This window comes from Pterocles gutturalis, unplaced genomic scaffold (assembly GCF_000699245.1).
Source record: "Pterocles gutturalis isolate BGI_N339 unplaced genomic scaffold, ASM69924v1 scaffold5125, whole genome shotgun sequence".
Taxonomy (NCBI): domain Eukaryota; kingdom Metazoa; phylum Chordata; class Aves; order Pterocliformes; family Pteroclidae; genus Pterocles; species Pterocles gutturalis.
In genome coordinates this window covers 1-18,335 of record NW_010145635.1, presented here as the reverse complement: position 1 = coordinate 18,335, position 18,335 = coordinate 1, and the positions used below count along the sequence as shown (strand labels likewise).

At 39.1% G+C, this 18,335-nt stretch overlaps 2 protein-coding genes across 3 annotated transcripts in view; one reads left to right on the top strand and one right to left on the bottom strand.

Moving 5' to 3' along the window:
* TSG101 (tumor susceptibility 101) overlaps window positions 1–10,290 on the top strand; it is a gene marked incomplete at its 5' end in the record, with an annotated part of 11,102 nt that extends 812 nt beyond the window's left edge. The window contains 4 exons of the mRNA XM_010085435.1: window positions 935–1,026; window positions 7,551–7,753; window positions 9,204–9,443; window positions 9,957–10,290. Of these exons, the coding sequence (XP_010083737.1) occupies window positions 935–1,026; window positions 7,551–7,753; window positions 9,204–9,443; window positions 9,957–10,046 (625 nt within the window). The remainder of the gene's footprint in view (window positions 1–934; window positions 1,027–7,550; window positions 7,754–9,203; window positions 9,444–9,956) is intronic.
* Window positions 10,291–12,222: 1,932 nt separating this feature from the next.
* LOC104470486 (L-lactate dehydrogenase A chain) lies at window positions 12,223–17,099 on the bottom strand. Of its 2 annotated transcripts, XM_010085433.1 has the most exons (7): window positions 16,971–17,099; window positions 16,058–16,175; window positions 15,364–15,537; window positions 14,734–14,907; window positions 13,777–13,894; window positions 13,226–13,349; window positions 12,223–13,050 (listed from the first exon to the last, which is right to left on the bottom strand). In XM_010085433.1, exons 1-7 carry the CDS (start codon window positions 17,094–17,096, stop codon window positions 12,886–12,888), a joined length of 999 nt encoding a protein of 332 aa, XP_010083735.1. In that variant the 5' UTR covers window positions 17,097–17,099; the 3' UTR covers window positions 12,223–12,885. The 2 variants fall into 2 exon arrangements, with proteins under 2 accessions (XP_010083735.1, XP_010083736.1); XM_010085434.1 differs by lacking the exon at window positions 15,364–15,537.
* Between the last annotated feature and the right edge of the window lie 1,236 nt (window positions 17,100–18,335).

The window sequence follows — 18,335 nt, the reverse complement described above, 5'->3', positions numbered from 1 at the left end:
CTGTAAGCATTAGGAAGGTGGGGTGTTACCATTTTAAGAAGTGAAAAATGGTGATTTTTTTGTATGTTCTTATGGCAAATTTTTTCTTCCTAAATAAGTTTATTTAAAGTGCTCTTAATGTTTGTTCAAAAATGAATAACATAAAACCTATTTTTTAAATAATATTTTATTAATAAAAAAGGTTTTAAGAACTATTAAATTTGCATTTATCTGGAGAGGTGTAGAATATGCTTATTTTATATTTTACATATTTTCTTGGATCATTTTGTTTATTTATAGCCATGGTTAATGCTCTGCTGTATGCAGATGTTTGTCAGTCTGGTACTGACTAATTTGAGTCCTTGTTTCAGTTGATAGTATATGTATTTTATAAAGGTATCATAGACTGTCATGTGTCATCTCGCAGTTGTTTCAGTGAACAAATGAATACTTATGCTTTCCTTCATCCTGTAGGGCTGAGAATTTTCTGGAGAAGCTTCATCTTGCAACTGTATTTTGCACAACATTTTTAGGTTTACATAAAACAGTTCAGCAGTCATCTCGTTAACTATTCTCATACTAAAAAATTATTAAATTGAAACTGCTGTTCTTGAGTTTGTAGCTAAAATAATTTATTTTGGATACTTTTGGTTTTTCATATAACAAGTTAGAAATTCCACGGCAATATGAAGAGATTGAAGAGAATTTGGAATGATACAAATGTTTAACGAGACAGGGTTTCAGATAAAATGTTATCTTCTTAAATCATACCAGAAATATAAATTGTGAAATGTTGATGTGAACAGCAAAAGGGAAAAAGTATAACTTGGCCTGCAATTTAAACATTATATTATGTAAACAAATGTTTAACATGGTGACATGAAGACAATATACACATGGATTATATTCCCCAAATAGTTCCATAACATTAGTCTATCTTTCTTTGTCAAAGCAGCTACCCAAGCTATCCTTATCCGGGTGGTGTTCCATTTCCAGCAACCACTAGTGTTCAGTTCTACCCTTCTCAGCCTCCTGTGACTACTGTTGGTGAGTACCTTTGAAAGGCTTTCTCTGAAGTGAAGCTTCCCTCTGACTGATACAAAAGAAGGAAAATTGAAAAAGGAATGTATTGTTTTTAATCTGACCTTCCAAGGTATTGATCTTCAATTTAAAAAGTTATTCAAAGGAAGAATAATATACATTTTATGTCTTTTGCCTTATATTTTATTCAGTAAGGAACTCAATAAATTCCTGGGTTTGTGCAATGCATTGTGTGTGCTCTATAAATATTTTGAAGGACACTGTGTTTAAGTACCTTAAGTTTTTTTCTTACCCTTTATTTGTAGGTGACTTTTGATTGTCTGTGTTGCTCTGTTCATGGTCATGGTTTCTGCTTTTGTCCTAATTTAATCATCTGTTGGGCTGACTTTATTTACTCTTTATTTATACTTTCTTTACTCCAAATGTTAAGGAAGCCCGTGCCACCCAGGCGTCTGGTGTTATCTCTGTGGTCTGACCTGTAGGTTTCCCATAGCAGAGTGTCAGGCATCAAAGTTTAAAAAAATAAATAATTTATTAAATGGTACAGCAGAAGAGTCAGCTCGATCTGGGTGCCTCCAGAGGGGGACCCTGAGCCAAGAAATTCCAGGGCAATTCTACCCTTACAGACTGTTCACCCACTCCTCCATGCACTGTTCACGCCACTTTTGGTCCAATTATAATTTTTGTTTCGGGGCCTTCTAACACCTCATTGGATTCTTTCTCTGTCTCTGGGCAGGTCATCAGCTGTTCTTATCTTGACGAGTTACACCTGCTGTTGACAGTTGTAGTCTTGATGCCTCCGTATCTTCTAGTCTGTGTTTTTTTGGCAGAATATGAGAAACTGCAAAAGTCCCAGACTTGGGATAAAAAGTTCCGGACTTAGAATAAATGTTTAGCCATAACACTTAGCCATAACCACAACTTCAGTGTGTTATCTACATTATTCTCACACTAAAAAAACCCAAAGCACAGCACACTGTACCAACTACTAAAAGAAAAAAATACATTTAAGTGGAAATTTATGGCTTGCAGCCTCAGGCTTCACTAAATCTAGCTATTTGCTAAGTAAGTGAAGCTAAGTAAATAGCACACTAAATCACACAACCTTACAACTCCTAAGTGATTCATTCTATTTAAAATTTACTTATTTAAGCTAAACAACTAATATTTCTTAACACCAAAAGTTGTAGCTATCTAAAGCAGTCGTTTCCAATGCATTTGGAATGAGCTTCATTTTTACTGAGTTTCTTTTCCAGCCTCTTCGCTATTGCTTGTTAATGGTCCCTACTTGTCAATTCCTTCTTTCATCCCTTGAGCAGCAAGATCTAGGGTATTAACATGTATATTTTTCCAATCTCCTGCTCTGTGGCCCTGTGCTGGCAGAATACGCTAGCTTGGTTTCTGCTCTCGCCTCTCTTTTACTGTATGTGTAACAGGTTGGAACTAGTGATAAAGGTCATCTAGTTCAGTAGGAATTTGGTGCAGTAACTTTCCAATTGGATCATAGTCCTTCTGGAGCAGTCACGTGGGAAGGACATAGACTCTTGTGACTTTGTTACATTTATCACTTGTAGTCTCTTGCACCATAACTTAAAAGCCCATTCACAGGCTCTTCATGTAATGTGTGAGCTCCCAGTTATTTATACACACTCTTCCCTCCGGAACTGTGCGTATTTTGAAATTTTTATTCACACAAGTGGGGACGAAGCAAGTTCTCAGCTTGGCAAAGGAAGATAGATGCTTCTACTTTACTCATAAAATATTTGAGGAGTTGTTCTGTTGTTACAGAATTTGAAAACAACAGTAAGTTGTATGTTGTTGTGGTGGTGATTTTAAACCCAGCTAGTGGTGAACACACAGCTGTTTGCTCATCCTTACCCCTCCTGGAAATGTCGGAGAGAATTAAAGGGATAAAAAGAAAAGAGATTTGTGTATTGAGATAAGAAAAATTCAGTAACTAAACTGCAATAAAATTTATTTATTTAATAATGATAATAGTAATATATACAAATGAGTGATCCACGATGAAGCTGCTTACCACCTGGTTACAAAGGGTCAGCCCATTCCCTGCTAATGATCCCAGAGCAGAGTCCCAAACCTACAGTCCCAAAAAAGAGATAAGAGCATGAGTGACAGAGAGCGAGATGACCCTGAGAGAGAAGCAACCCAGAAAGAGAGCAAACTTCCAGACAAGAGACAGATCTATACATTGGGCGTGACGTATATGATATAGAATAGACCATTGGCTAATTTGGGGTCTCCATCCTAAACCTAAGGTCAAATCCTGGGCTAGTAACTGGGGCTGTGCTCCCTCCCTGCTTCTCTTGCCCCTGCAGACACGGGCACCGCAGAAAAGCTGAAAAGTCCTTGACTGTCCTGGCAGCAGCTGTAACCACCAGTGTGTGATCAGCTTCTCCTCAGCACAAATCCAAACACAGACTCTTGCTAGCTACTGTGAAGAAAGTTACCTCTGTCTCAGCAGAAACCAGGACACTGGAGAATGTCGGATTTCTGCAGCATCTTTCTCCAACAGATTTGGTTTTCCTTGTATGTAGTAGAGAGTTAGTTTAAAATACAGATATGTCCTATTTAATTTCTTTCCCTCATTTTCATCCCCAGTGAAGATGAACAGCGGTGGAATATCTGCTAGATACCATAGAAGGCTCTTTAAGTCCTGAATTAGATGACCTGATACCATGTTGTAATGCCAGATTGTGTAGTGGCAATTTAACATTAGACAGGTTTGTTTGATGCAGCTAGGTAAACGCCATGCACCTGTTACACATGGTTTATCTCTTGCGCCAAATGAAATGCAAACATGTCTTTAATCATCTACTGTACTTACTGTCCTGTTTAGTTTTTTACAGTACAGTATTGTTTTTCTTTCAACTGCAAATGGTAATTTCCTGTACAGACTGTTCAGCTGTGGTTTACTGTGATAGTTTATTTAGGAGCATATCAGGTACTGCAGCTTCAGAGTTTTGTATGGGTGGTGGTGGGGTGTTTCCCGTAGTGAGCTTAGTTTGAATTGAATTAAAATACTAATTCAGAGTAGCTTAAGTTTTTAATAATAGCTGGTTGTTCAAATAGTCCTTCAGGCGTTTTCTTTCTGTTCAGTTACCTGCCATTAATTACCTTTCTGATGCAGTTACTAGTTCCATGATTCCATAAGGTCACTTCTGAAACCAGACTCTGCCTGGTAAAGGTTAAGGGTTTCAGTGCTCTGTGGATTTAATGGCTGTGTGCCATAAAATCTTCCCCAAGCTGGGCTAATTATGGAAGTGACAGAAAATGGTACGGGTTCATGCTCTTTAAGAAGATACATAAAATCTGATTGAGCTGAATTAAAATGATCCTTTCTATGTTCAAAGACCTCTTTCCTATCTGTTGGCTCTTCTGTGTGAACTTTCATGGTGTTAGGCGTATTGTGATTTTATTTTATTTTCTCTGTCCTACTGTTAAAGTGAGCCTTGTATAAAATCTCCCAGAGTGAGGGATATAAAGGTAAAAAAGTAGAACTGATGGGTGTTGCTCACTTTGTGTTAGAGAATACTTCATTACGTAAAATAAACAGTAACTGAAATCATGCTGATACTATTCTTGAAGTGAAATTGGACCTTTTTGTTTGGATTTGGCATGTGTGTGCTTATAATTGTCTGCCTTAAACAGGAAGTCCTAAACAGTGAATAAACTCTCTGTCCCAGGTAGTGTGGCTGACTTGATTTAAGTTTTTTAAGTTTTTCTCAGTGTAGACAGTACTGTTCTTTTCTCCTTTTCATAAGAAGCAGCAATGATTAATTCCTGGGTTTGACTGCTTCTGTTGCTGATTCTAATAGATAGTTAACCAAATATTGAAAATTATCTTGTTAACTGTCAACAGCGTGAATTGCTTAAGCCAGAACTGTAAATCACATCGAGTGTTGGGACGTTTATATTTTCACAAGATTGTCTTTGCACCAGTTGATTAATAATTCAACTCCTTTTTTCCCAATAGTAATTAGCTTATTTTTTAAAAATTACACATATTCTGATGCAACTGTATGTAAGTAAAGTGCTCACATTAGTAATTAACAAAATCTGATGTTAGAAGGATTTGGGGGATTAGTAAGCGTGATGTGCATCTTCCATAGTTCCTCTCTTGTCATTTGCATAGCTTTATTTTTACAGTTACCTGCCTTGCTGTAGGTTTTGGGGATAGGATTAAAATAAAAGGCATAGGGAAGATATATGAATTTGTGCAGTCTTGTTCTGTTAGCAGCAGAAGTCCCAAAAACCCTCTGGATGTTTTAAGGATTCCGAGGTGTGCAGTCTTGTCAACAACAGTTTGCATTTGTTAGTGTAACAATACCGACAGACACTCCAAATAGATTTTAGAATTTTTTTTTTAATATGATGAGACCCTAACAGAAAATTGTTAATTTTTCCATTCAGATGCTTGTTTCTAAAGGCAGAGTTTAGATTTTTAAATTATGTCCTGGATTATTGCCTATTATCAGGAAGATACCCAACCTACCCCAAGAACACTGTACGCCTGAAATTTCACTGAGCAGCCCACCCTTTTCCTGAATGACTGCAGTAAAATTGTTGTAATCTTGGTTGTGGCTAGTAGTAGTTCGGTTATTGAGTACTGTCAATAATGTATAAATGTTTATCTTTGTGTAATTTACTCTAAAAATACCAATCTTTGAAATATAAGTGGCAGAATTAATGTATGGTTTGAGTTGCTTGTTTGTTTTTGCTTCCTCTGAGGGCCTGTGATTATTAAGGTGGAGAGGTTGTTCAGATTTCAGCTGACTTGAGACACTTTTCTGAAACTTTGGGATGGAAAAACAAAATATATGCTAATGGTTTTGTCTTTAGCTATGTAAGATTCATGGAACCATTGAATATTTTTTCACTTTGTAATTTTTTGAGATCTAAGGTACTGGGAAATACAATGTACGTGATGCCGTAACAACTGCAGGGTTTTGGTAACTGTGGATAAAAAGATAAAATTTATTTTTACAGATTGTCTTTCCAGTCACAGACCTTCAAATCTCTCTAAATTTCATCCATAAACATTGCAGAGTTTAGGCACAAAACCTGCTGTAATTCTTGCTCGATTAGTTGTAGTTGGAATCCAATTAAAATTTCACTGATCTAACAGGTGTGAGGTACAGGCATGGGGACACTGTAACACTCCAGTTTCCCTCATGGATGAATGGTTGAAGTGGTTGGAGATAAGATGAGTACAATTGTGCAACACTAGCCACTTCACATTCTCTAGAGCAGTGTGAGTTTCCTGGCCAGCAGATACACTGCACTTCATGTGACAGACCTAATGGATTATTTACCTTTCTATTTAAAAGGTGTTAGTGACAGACTCTTGAAATCAGGTAATCTCATTGAAAGGCTGATTTGAAAAAGCAATAGTAATATTCAGGCTTAAATGTGAAGGCCTCTAGTGCTTCAGAGGGAGAGGGACTAATTAAATTAGCTTAGAGAATTTATTTTCTTCTATTATATTTTCTAGTCTTGCTGCATTGAAATGTGATTCAATAAACTGAAATTACAAGTTGTACTTAGCAAACAAAACAATCCAAAAAGGCAGTAGCCTCAGTTGATGTAACTCTGTTACCTGGCAGCCTCTGTTGTCATTTAACTCTAACACTAATCATTTATGGAAGGTAGTTATGTAATACTAGAACAATATTAGTTAGTAGTTTGTTTCACTACTAAAACCACTACTCTGAGTTTCTGGGTACAATGGACCCAGTGAAATGCTCCCCCCCCACCCAGCTCCAATTACAGTACCATCCTGTGGAACTTGAAAAAAGAGAAATGGTGGGCCCAGTGTAACACTGAACATGTACCTAAAAGACTGCCAGCTGATTTTAGTCTGCTAGAACATATCTATAAACCATATGCTAATAATTGTGAAAACAATTGGAAAGAATAGATCATATTGTAGCTTTTTAATCCCTTGATACTGTCCAGTAAGTTGTTACTTAAACAGACTCTATATAAATAATAATATAATATAAAAGGGCAGCAGTTAAGATCTTTTTGACTGAAATTATTTTTGTTAGCTTATTGTTCATCTACTTTTATTAATCTTAAAAAAGAAAACCAACAACAAAACAGTAATTGGTAAGACTCAATATAGAGTACCTATAGGCAAATTCACTGTCTTAAGCCAGCCATTACATTAATTGTGATAGAGTTTACCAAGAATTTGTTATTCTTGTAAAGACTCAGACTAACAACATTTGTAGACTTCAGGGGAAATGGCCAGCCCATTTTTAAATTACAGGAAGATTGTGGATATGGGAATAGTAAAGTGAATTAATTTACTTGTGTACATCTTAATGTGTGTTTTATCTCACTGTGGTTTCTTCACTGCTTCTGAAAACTATTACGGAAAGGTTTATTTTACTATCTCATATTGCTAAAGTACATACAGCAAGTTAGCTGCTTTTTTTCAGACTGGCTTTATACTGAAGCCAGTGCAGAACAGAGTTAATTTTATGTTTGTGAATTTCCTTGTGCAGGACCCAGCAGAGATGGAACTATCAGTGAGGATACCATTCGAGCTTCCCTGATTTCGGCAGTCAGTGATAAACTGAGATGGCGGATGAAAGAAGAAATGGATCGTGCGCAAGCTGAACTCAATGCCTTGAAACGGACAGAAGAGGACCTGAAGAAAGGGCACCAGAAACTGGAAGAGATGGTAACTCGCCTGGATCAAGAAGTGGTAAGCTGAGATGAAACACTGCTCTGTATCTGAGTATTCATAGTAGTGAACGGAAGCGTGACAGACATATCAAAGCTTCCAGTGTATTGCTTTTTAAATACATATTCTCTTTACAAACTGTGGTGCCTGCGTTCAGACTGAAGCAAGTCAGAAATAGTAGTGACCATAAGATGCCTTGTCCTGCACGTATCTTACAAATGTAGTAGAGGAATAGGGTTGTTTTTCCCCATCCTCCCTGTGAAAGATATCGGTGGTGTGAGATTATTTCATAATCGTGTCTTAGTTTCTGGATAATAATTTGAAACAGCAGCACTGGAGAGCATTTCAGTGTCTTAGTGTAGAGACACTGATTTTAGTCACAGCCTCCATGTATAACCTGCAGACTTTTCCTTTCCCAGACAAGAGTCTCTCCTACTCAGTATGCTCAGAAATTCCTGCAGTTTGTCATTAAGGCCTGACATCATCTTAGTCCACCTGCTCCTTGCATTACTGCTTGGGAGGAGGATTTTGGGATTGATGAGCAGTTTCTGAAACAAGCTCAGTGCTCAGATATGGTTTAAAAAAAAATAGAAATTATTAATAAGGATTAGAGAACAGGGGATACCATTATGTCACTGTATAAATCGATGATGTGCCAGTTTTAAATGTGGTGTGTAATTCTAGTCTTTCCTATCTTGAAAAGAAAGGACATAATAAGACTGCAGATGTCTGATGCAAAGGCAAAAAGGATCATCAGCGTATCGGACAGCTTCCATGTAAGACATGACTAAGTAAGCTAGGACTTCAGTCTGGAAAAAAGACAGTGGGGAGAGTGGATTATGTTGATGATCTGTACAGCTTTGAGTGATATGATGAAAAACACAGTGGTGTACAGTCTCTTCCAGTGTGTTAGCTCTGGGACATCAAATATATCAGGAGGCAAATTCAAAAGTAGCAAAAGGAAGTACTTCTTGTACAGATGCAGTTAAATTATAGTTACCATCAATGGGTAAAGCCAGCATATTTGGCTCCTGTCTATACAGTTAAGTGTTTGTGTGATCTATGCTCAGCAAACTTGTATAGGAACTTACTCCAAAAGACACATTTCCAAAGAAAACAGTTATTTTCGCTTTGCTTTTATTATCTTTAGCTAGTTTAAATGGTTATTTCTCCATATTGGTGGAGGTAAAGGTTGCATGTTCAAAATACTTAAAAGATTGTTAATGTGCCTTCTCTACGGTTATAAAGTGGTAATGGATTGGCATTATCTAAAACAGCCTTGTCTAAAATAAAATAATCTGAAATCTATAGATTGGTAGCTCTCTCTTTTGTAAAAATTGGAATAGAGATGAGTAGAGAAGTAAAGAATCAACTGGCATGTCTAAAAATCTTTCAACTTGACTGTTGTATCACAAGACGACATTCAGCTCTGGAGACCTAAGAAAGAAATAAACATCTTACTTGTTTTCAGGCTGAAGTTGACAAGAACATTGAACTTCTCAAGAAGAAAGATGAGGAGCTCAGTTCTGCCTTAGAGAAAATGGAAAGTCAATCAGAAAATAATGACATAGATGAAGTTATTATTCCTACAGCACCACTTTATAAGCAGATCCTGAACTTATATGCAGAGGAAAATGCAATTGAAGACACCATCTTCTATCTTGGGGAAGCGTTGAGACGTGGAGTGATAGATCTAGATGTCTTTTTAAAGGTAAGTTTCTTGGGATGTTTTTAAGATGTGCATTTTAATGTGTTTAAATACTTTGAACTCTTCTGTTCAGCTTATTAATTTGTCCTTAATGCTCAAAGTTTTCATGATGTCTGATCTAATAGCCTTCCTTTATTTTGAACTTGTGTGCGTGGTGATGGCACATGAAATAAAAACAGGTCTGTTGTTATTTTGAAAAGATTAAAAACACTTTTTGGGGTGGAATAGAACTACACAGAGTATATATGTCAGAATAATTAATGTTGCCATTGGATCTGGAATATGTGTAGAGTTAATAATTAAAATAACAAAAAAAAAACCACAAACTATAGGTATTGCATTTTAAGCCAAGAAAATGCCATTTAGTGGACTAATGTATTTAGTGTTTCCAAAAAAACTTGACATCTTGTTTGGGTCATTGAATGTGTCACACTTTGAAAATTTTTAATGCAATATCGTTAAGATTATATAAAAACTTCCCCAATAGCCAGCTGTTCTTATTCTTTCTTTCTGCAGCATGTACGTCTTCTGTCTCGCAAGCAGTTCCAGCTGAGGGCGTTAATGCAGAAAGCAAGGAAGACTGCTGGACTCAGTGATCTCTACTGAATTCTCAGACTCTAACTGGGAAGTTAGATTTCCTTAAGAAGCAGCCATTCTCTTGGTATTTCTCTTATATCAGTAGGTGCCCAGAATAAGTTATTACATCATTCAAGTGTAAGATATTTTGAATCAATAATATATTTTCTTTTTGGTAAAGACTAGCTTTTATTAATGCACTTTCTATCTCCTGTAATCTTTGTGCTGGTGGACTTAACGCTGAATAAAACTTGTTGCATATTTTCTTCCTCTACAGAACTGTGTACGATGTGTTTTCTTTACAAACAGGCCTGGCTTAGGCACTGCCAGTGTAACCACACTGTCACGTCACTTCTGACATTTAGAAGTGTCCCAAACTGTAAAAAATCATGTTTCAGTATAACTAACCTTTGTTATGACCAATGGAAGTTGAAAACTTAAAATTTTTCAAGTTTGACCTAGCTGTTAACATCCAAGGCTTGTTTTCTTGACATGAGCGTAGTACTTGTTATATTGACTTGTGTTCTACCATCAGATCATGGTCATAGTGGAGCATACGAATGGAGCATCTCCCTGCTGAGGAAAGGCTGAGGGAGCTGGGTCTCTTTAGGCTGGAAAAGAGGAGACTGAGGGCTGACCTAATCAATGTTTATAAATACGTGAAGGGTGAGTGTCAGGAGGATGGAGCCAGGCTCTTCTCTGTGACATTTAGTGATAGGACAAGGGGCAATGGGTTCAAACTGGAACATAGGAGGTTCCGCTTGAGTATGAGGAAAAACTTCTTTACAGTGAGGGTGACAGAGCACTGGAACAGGCTGCCCAGAGAGGGTGTGGAGTCTCCTTCTCTGGAGACATTCAAAGCCCGCCTGGATGCGTTCCTGTGTGATCTGATCTAGGTGTCCTGCTCCGGCAGGGGGATTGGACTAGATGATCTTTCGAGGTCCCTTCCAATCTCTAACATTCTGTGATACCTTACGGTGCCCTTAAGTGTTGACCTATATTATATTTTTCCCCCCAGAAGATGCTTGGAAAAAGAAAGGCTGCCCCATGTGGTGTTGTCCAGCTTGAAGTGCTGCAGGGATTTATGGTGCTGTTCTTGTTGGCTGTCAGCAGCGTGCTGCTGTCCTTCTTTCGGTTTTGTAGGCTGCCTCAGCAAAGCTAGTTTGAAAACAAAGTTTCTTCGTCTCAGGGCAGTAATCACCTGGCTCAAAACCAAGCGTTTGTCTTACAACTTCTCATGTTACCATTGGATCTGAAGAGACTGGAGTTTATATTGAAAAGCTGGGGGAGACTTCACATAGTGAAAATTGTAAGTCCTGTGGATCTTCTGAAAGCTTTGAAAATGTCTTCATACCATCTTCCTGTTACCTGTATAAAACATGACTATTCCTAGTCACTATTGCTATGTGCTCTCTTTCCAGCTGCTATTTTGGTCATGTGGATCTGAGGAAGTGGTGCAGTAGCTACAGCTTTTTCTTTATTACCAAAGTTGCATCACAAGCACTTTTGTATTATTCTAAAGTAACTTTGTTCTGAGAAGCATCACCAGCTGCAGTCCATATTAAAAATCTACCCTCAACTTAATCAGGTGATACATTTCCATTCCTAAGCTACATGCTGTGTCCTAATGTTAGAAAAAGCTAAGAGTAAGGCCTTTCCCTCTTGTTGTAATGACATACATTGTTTAAAAGTATTAGTGCCAGGAGTAGTTCTTCTTTATTGAGTAGATTATGGACTTTAAGGAGTAACTTCAGTTGTTGTTTCTATGCCTGGTTGCTCTTCCAGAGGCTTTTCTGTGCTTGGCAGCAAGTTGACTTTTTATGGATGTCAAGTACTCAATGTGGAGAGATTTTTCATACATGTATTTTTGTGTGTACAGGTAAGGAAGACACCTCCTCTGTTGCATTGTTTCTCCCTGCCTCTTAACATGGCAATAGAACCTGTTTCTTTGCAGCAAGATGAGAATCAAGTTTAAGCTCTGAGTATTTAACAGCTGGTTTATTTTCTTTCCTACCTTAAGACTCTTAGGAAGTTTATTACATAAATAGCTGGAGCCTGCAACAGAGCACCTGGACACAAACCTCACCTGTGTAACAGTGTTATGAGTTACATGACTTAAGAAAGAGAATTGTTGGATTTAGAGGGGTGTGACTCAAGCTGCATTTTGGAGATAAAGCCCTATAAAGAAAAAGCACAGCCAGAAATAAGTTTGTGGTTTATTTGGCATTGGAGCTGGTACTACAGTTGGGACAGTCACTGTCTTGTTGCATACAGAACCCTTAACATTTTTTAAACATGCTCAGGAGACAAAATTACACCTAGGCTGATACTGTACACAAAAATAAGGTTCTCTAAAAAAAAAAAAAATAGTATACACAAATTCCAAAAGCAGTGTTAGGAAAATACATTTGGACCTACCAACAGTGACATAGTTAAGCTATTCAACTGACAGAGAAGGTTGGTCAATTGGTATGACAATCCTTTTAACTGCAAGAGAATAGTCTTTGGTTTTACATGGTGTAGTAATTAGTTACTTATTGTTCTGAGCCAACATGAAACAAGATAAGGAAAAGGCAAAGGGTTTTCTAGGCAGTGCTGCTTTGAATGCTGGATTTTTGTCACACCACTTCACTGTACAAGGCTGACTAGGTTATCTAGCTCTGGCTAAGAACATGGCTGTCTGTGAACAGGAAAAACCCTGGAATAGTTTCCTAATGCTATCTTCAGGAAACTCATTTGTTGAGATTTGAAGTTTTTGGGTGTTCTAGTTGAGATACATACATTGAAAGATTTGACCTACTTGGAAAGTGCAACATAAGACAAACCACTAAACCCGTTAAACTGCAAAGAGTGAACTGCTGGGGCAGATTTAAAACTGTAGTTCCTTCTGGATTCCCCAGAGTGTATCTGCACTCTTCCTTAATTTGTCCTCTTCCTCAGGTTTTAGGATCATCTTCACTACATCAGTGATGCCACTACTGCCCAGTACACAAGGAACACTTAGGAAGACGTCTTCTTTTATTCCATGCATGCCCTGAAAAGTAGGTAAGGATCATTAGGCTAGAATTCATGTACATCTATGTATCTTATAGAAAATCCTATCAGGAAAACCAAATTAACTTTCTACTTCAACTAAATTTATCCCTGTTCTTCAGAATTCGCAAGGTTTTTAGTTCTCAGACACAAGTTAACAAAAAGAGGCTGCTCACCTTAACAACTGTAGAGATCGGGTGCACTCTTCTCAAATTTTTCATAATAGTTTCAGCTAGATCTGCCACAGAAAGGCCAATAGCCCATGATGTGTACCCCTTCAGTTTGATGACCTCATAGGCACTGGAGAGACAAAGTTACTCATTAAAAAACAAGTATCATCAAATTAAATATTTCAAGTTTGTAAGAAGGGCTTTTGAAGGTGCCTTAATGAATCTGGAGACATCAGAAGCTTGGATGATTTGCTGACAGGACTGACATGAACTCAGCAGTGAAGAATTCTATTTGCATGTTATGCTACACCCTGCAGTTCTGCTGGAAACTTGGAAGTTAAAGCACTTCCCTAATTGGAAGGTCACTAACCATGAAAGATTAACTCTGCCAAATCTACATTACTCTTTAAAATATTATTTCAAGTTCTATTATGTCTGCATCTTGACATTTGTTTTGGGCTACTATGGTATTTATGAAGCCAGATGTGGATACTGCAGTTCAGAGATGCTATAGCTCTTCATAATTTGTTCTCATGTTGAAAAAAATCAGTACTTACCTATCCACCACCTGCTTATGGACCTCCTTCCAGTGTTCCTTGTCTGCATCAGTTCCCATATCTGGATGAAGAGCCTTCAGGGACACACCAGCAACATTCACTCCACTCCAGACAGGTACTGAGAATTGCACAGAGATTAATTATCTCACAAGATGAACAATCTCCCCAACCACAAAGAAACTTAGGTTTGTTCTCCTCAGATTAACAGTTAACATGGGATCTAGCTGGATTATTTGCAGCACACGTCACTATGACTTAGATATGACTTTAAATATAGTATGACCTACGAAGCCCATCTAAATTGCAGGCTAAGAACCTAGGAGCATATAAACTTCTTTATACATTATGTCACAAGGTTTGAATATACCTTTATTAAAGCAAAACACTTAAGCAACATGAACTAAAATGATAATAACTATTTTGCAAAGGTTACTCAAAATAAAAATTGATACCAAGTGAGTCCTCCTGAATGTCAGGAAACAGGCAGTACTGCTCTGGTGCTACTAGAGAAAGTAGAGGTTAAATAAGGAGAAAGTTGCTCTTTCTCCTGTCCTCTAGACTTGCCTCTTCCTATATATAGTTCTTGAAGAAGAGAGATGCCAGTAAAGAGAACTGACTACCAGACTACTGGTGCAGATTTTTGGGAGTCCCTTGCAGAGAACTTTACCCTCTTGCTGCTTCAGTTTGTTTTTTTGGAGAGTTATGGGAACAACTTAGCCTAGAAATTGTTAGCCTCCTCTGGTTACAGCAATGACCTTTTCCAAGCAGGGTAACTCAGGTCAAATATAGATCATCTAGGGTTACTGTACACAGCATAAGACTTAAAGCAGGACTTGCATTCTTAAAGTGCTGCAGTGCAAAGGTTTTTGAGCAATGTTTTGCTGTAGTTTTTGGGGATGTTTCTTGCAAACAAACTGTGAGGAAAAGTTCTGTGTAACAGCTTGATTTCCCCCTTACCGCTGGAATCTCCATGCTCTCCAATAATCCATCCGTGGCAGCTCAGAGGATGGATGCCCAGCCTTTCTCCCATGAGGTGGCGGAAACGGGCAGAGTCCAGATTGCAGCCACTACCAATCACACGGTGTTTAGGAAAGCCACTGATTTTCCAGGCCACGTAGGTCAAAATGTCCACTGTAAGTAGAAGAGGGAAAGTGTCACTCATGAGCAATCTGATAACTAGGCTGGTATCTTCCACAAATCTGTAAGCATTTTATCTTTACATTAGTTATGTGGAATAGAGCACAAAGGGATGCCTGTTGCCAGGCCCTGCAGTGGGGTAACACAATGACTGCTTCAAAGGCAGAACTGAGGCTGTCTATGCCATGCATGCAATTACAAGGGCCCCTTACTGTGTCCTGGGCTGAAGACCACTTAAAAGGCAATTGAAGCCCCAAGCTGGAAGGAACTTTGTTTATTTCTCAGAGGACCAGCTTCCCAAGTGTGGAGAGAGAAGATGACACTAGCTATGTGGTTATGTGGCTTTTCTAAAAGCCTATGCTTGGTCACATTAATATACTAATGCCACCTGACTGAAGAAAACACTATTCACTAAGCCAAATTCTCTTATTAAGGCAACACAAGACAAACCTGGGTTTGAGACAATAAGCAGCTTGCAGTCAGGGCTGTATTTAACAACATTGGGAATGATGAATTTGAAGATATTCACATTGCGCTGGACCAAGTTAAGGCGACTCTCTCCTTCTTGCTGACGGGCACCAGCAGTGACAATGACCAGCTTGGAGTGTGCGGTCACACTGTAATCTGCAAACAAAAGGCTGCATCAAATATGACTCCTTTCTACACGTGGTTCAGAACAGAAGTTCTCTGTTCCTTTTAGTATTGGTATCCAAAATTCTCAAGTTTGAGGGTGCTGAAATTCTCCTGGTAATTGTTACCCTAGACTTAGGTTCTACAGAAAGCTAGGTGTTCTTTCAAGACTGTGGTTCTTTGCCACAAGTGGCAACCTTAAGGGCATGTCAAAATCTTAACATTTTGAACTTGGGCAGGGTGGTATTATATACTTCTCAGGCACAAATGGGTGTAGGTGCTAGAGTACTTAAACTCATCTTTCTGTACTGAGTGGTGAACTCTGAAGCAGAGGATTCCTAGTTGGACTGCCCTTAACAAGGTACAAGAAACTGAATGTCAACTAACAGAAAGGAAATGAGTTTTCCTCCTAACAGTTAGGAGGACAGGCTAAGTGCTAGACTTGGGTGACCAGTCTGAGATCTCAAGTGGCTGTCTCCCTTTGGAAATTAGAGCATTAAAGCCAACTACTTGCCTTTGCCAGAGACAATCTTCGGTGTTCTAAGGAAGAGGCTGCCATGCTGGAGATCCAACATCTCTCCTCTGAGCTTGTCCTCCACAACATCAACAAGGGCAAGTTCATCAGCCAAGTCCTACAAGAGATCAAGATTAAACAGTAAGTTGATTGCCTCTTTGAGCAAAGCACCCAATCTGTAAACTGTGAAGTTACAAGTATTTTAAAAGCAGCGATCTATTTAAGCAGTTTTGTTCATCTGTATCGCTTTACTTGTTCCAGAGCAGAGTATTTAAATTAGTCTCCTGGGATATCCACTTTATTGACTCAGTTTTGTACTTTTCATATCCCCATTCTGTGTGGAATAGTTATACAACTTAGTACAACAATGATGAAGAATAACTTGATATCTGTTCATTAAAAACCTATTTTACAATTAAGAAAAGCAAGCTTGATGTTAACCGCAGCATCTTCAATATAATAATGCAATGCAGAGGATAAGTCATTCAGAGTGCCTAGGACCACTTTTTCCAGTCCACACTGCCAAGAATGATTCCACTGCACATCCTGCTTCAGACAAACTGACTCCTTACTTCTTAGCCTTTCTATATGCCTGGAGTGTTAGAGGACTTCTGCTTAGAAGGGGGTCTTGAAGTCATTCACAGGTAAATGCAGCTCTTAAGTCAGAATGATACCTAGAGCATGTTCTGTCTAATAGCAGGATAAATTTGGTTTACAAGAACTACAACTATTTGTTCTCTGTCAATACCTTGACGATTGCTGCTCCATCTCAGACCCAAAGAAAAGCATGGACAGCCAAACGTTCATCATGTGTGGTTGCCCAATTAGTCTAACAATGGAGATTATTACTTTTTGCCCTTTGAGGCCTCAGGTAGTCACAACTGTGCTGCTTCATCCCAAACTAGACACTTACCTTCATCAGGATGCTGATAGCGCAGGCCATTCCAACTGCACCCACACCAACCACACTGATCTTATTGTGGGCATGACTGTGCTCCTCTTTGTGGACATTGTGGATGAGCTGATCCTTGACAGACATGGTGCACTGATGCAAGAAAAGCAGCAGATTATTTCTCCAGGCTTCAGAGCTTTTACTGACACCAGAATTTGTACCAAGCAAGACAAGACTTTATTCCAGAATAAGAAAATAGATATAAATCAGATGCCTAAAACATCTGGCCTGTATGCAGCAAAATGATTTTAAAACTGAATTATTGATGACAATGCACTGTTTAATCTTACTTCAGCTTTCTCTAAAATACAACCCGAGAACCATAGATTTTATAGCTGGGTGGCACTCCAGCAACATTAGTAGAATGCTCTAAGTGATCATCCATTTAGGTACAGGAAGCCATTTTAGTACTTCCAAGCACAGCCTGGTCTGGCAGCCTCCATTCTACTGTCCTGAAAAACTGGTATTCTGTGCCCTGAAGCCCTTCCGGAGGTGAAGTTGTACAACATTTAGGAGGCAAGCCCTTAAGCACACTGCCAATCCATAAGATTTGTTTTAAAGTGAAAGTGCAGTTTTGAATTAAGATTTCTAGAAATCTGATCTTTCCATCTGCCCCACCCTCAATTTTTTTAGCCATCAGGTAAACCCATGCTGGTTTTTAGCATGGGTTCCAATCCAGCAGCCACAGGCATGCTGAAATGCCATGATGATGATGGAGTATCGTGCCTTCACTGCAGGCTCCCCGCGGAAGCCGACACCGTGCTCTCCCAGGCGGTGCTGCCCTGGCAGCAGCACAGCTTCTGCCTTGCCCTCGGAGCCCGAGGCAGGAGCAGCCTCGCAGACGGCTGCAAGTACAGACACACCACCATTCTCAAGCTTAGCGCTGAACAGGAAAGGCCAGGCAGCGCTGGCAGAGCAGGACTGGGAGTTTGGGGCAGGAGGAGGGACAGGAAGCCAACAGCGCCCATATTTAGAACCAAGATGCGTCAGTCTTCATCCACAGAAATCTCCTGAAGCGTGTCCCTGCACAGTGCGTGCTCTCCACGTGCCAGCTTCTCCCTCTCGGGGCTGGTGAGGAGCTCACCCCCCTTCAAACATTCCTCAGCTACGCTTAATACTCTAAATTTTTGCTTTTAGAGTGCCTGGAAGAAGCAGGTTGGAGCAGAGCCAGCAGATGAGGTGTTACATTAATGCTCCATTCTAAACGCAGCCCCAAGCCCCCCACACAGCCCTGGTCCTCTTGCTTTTCCAGGCTCTGCCTCTCCACACCCATGGGATTAACTCCGGGGGGAATCGGTCGAGCTGGGGGCGCCGAGCGGACGTTCG

What these genes read in the sequence shown, in the direction of transcription:
- LOC104470486 (XM_010085433.1), bottom strand. Translation starts at nt 17,096, where the DNA reads ATGTCTGTCAAGGATCAGCTCATCCACAATGTCCACAAAGAGGAGCAC. An exon ending in GAAGATTGTCTCTGGCAAAG is followed by an intron (nt 15,538 to 16,057) that starts GCAAGTAGTTGG and finishes TTTTGTTTGCAG; the next exon opens with ATTACAGTGTGACCGCACAC. An exon ending in AGAGCATGGAGATTCCAGCG is followed by an intron (nt 13,895 to 14,733) that starts GTAAGGGGGAAA and finishes TGCAATTCTCAG; the next exon opens with TACCTGTCTGGAGTGGAGTG.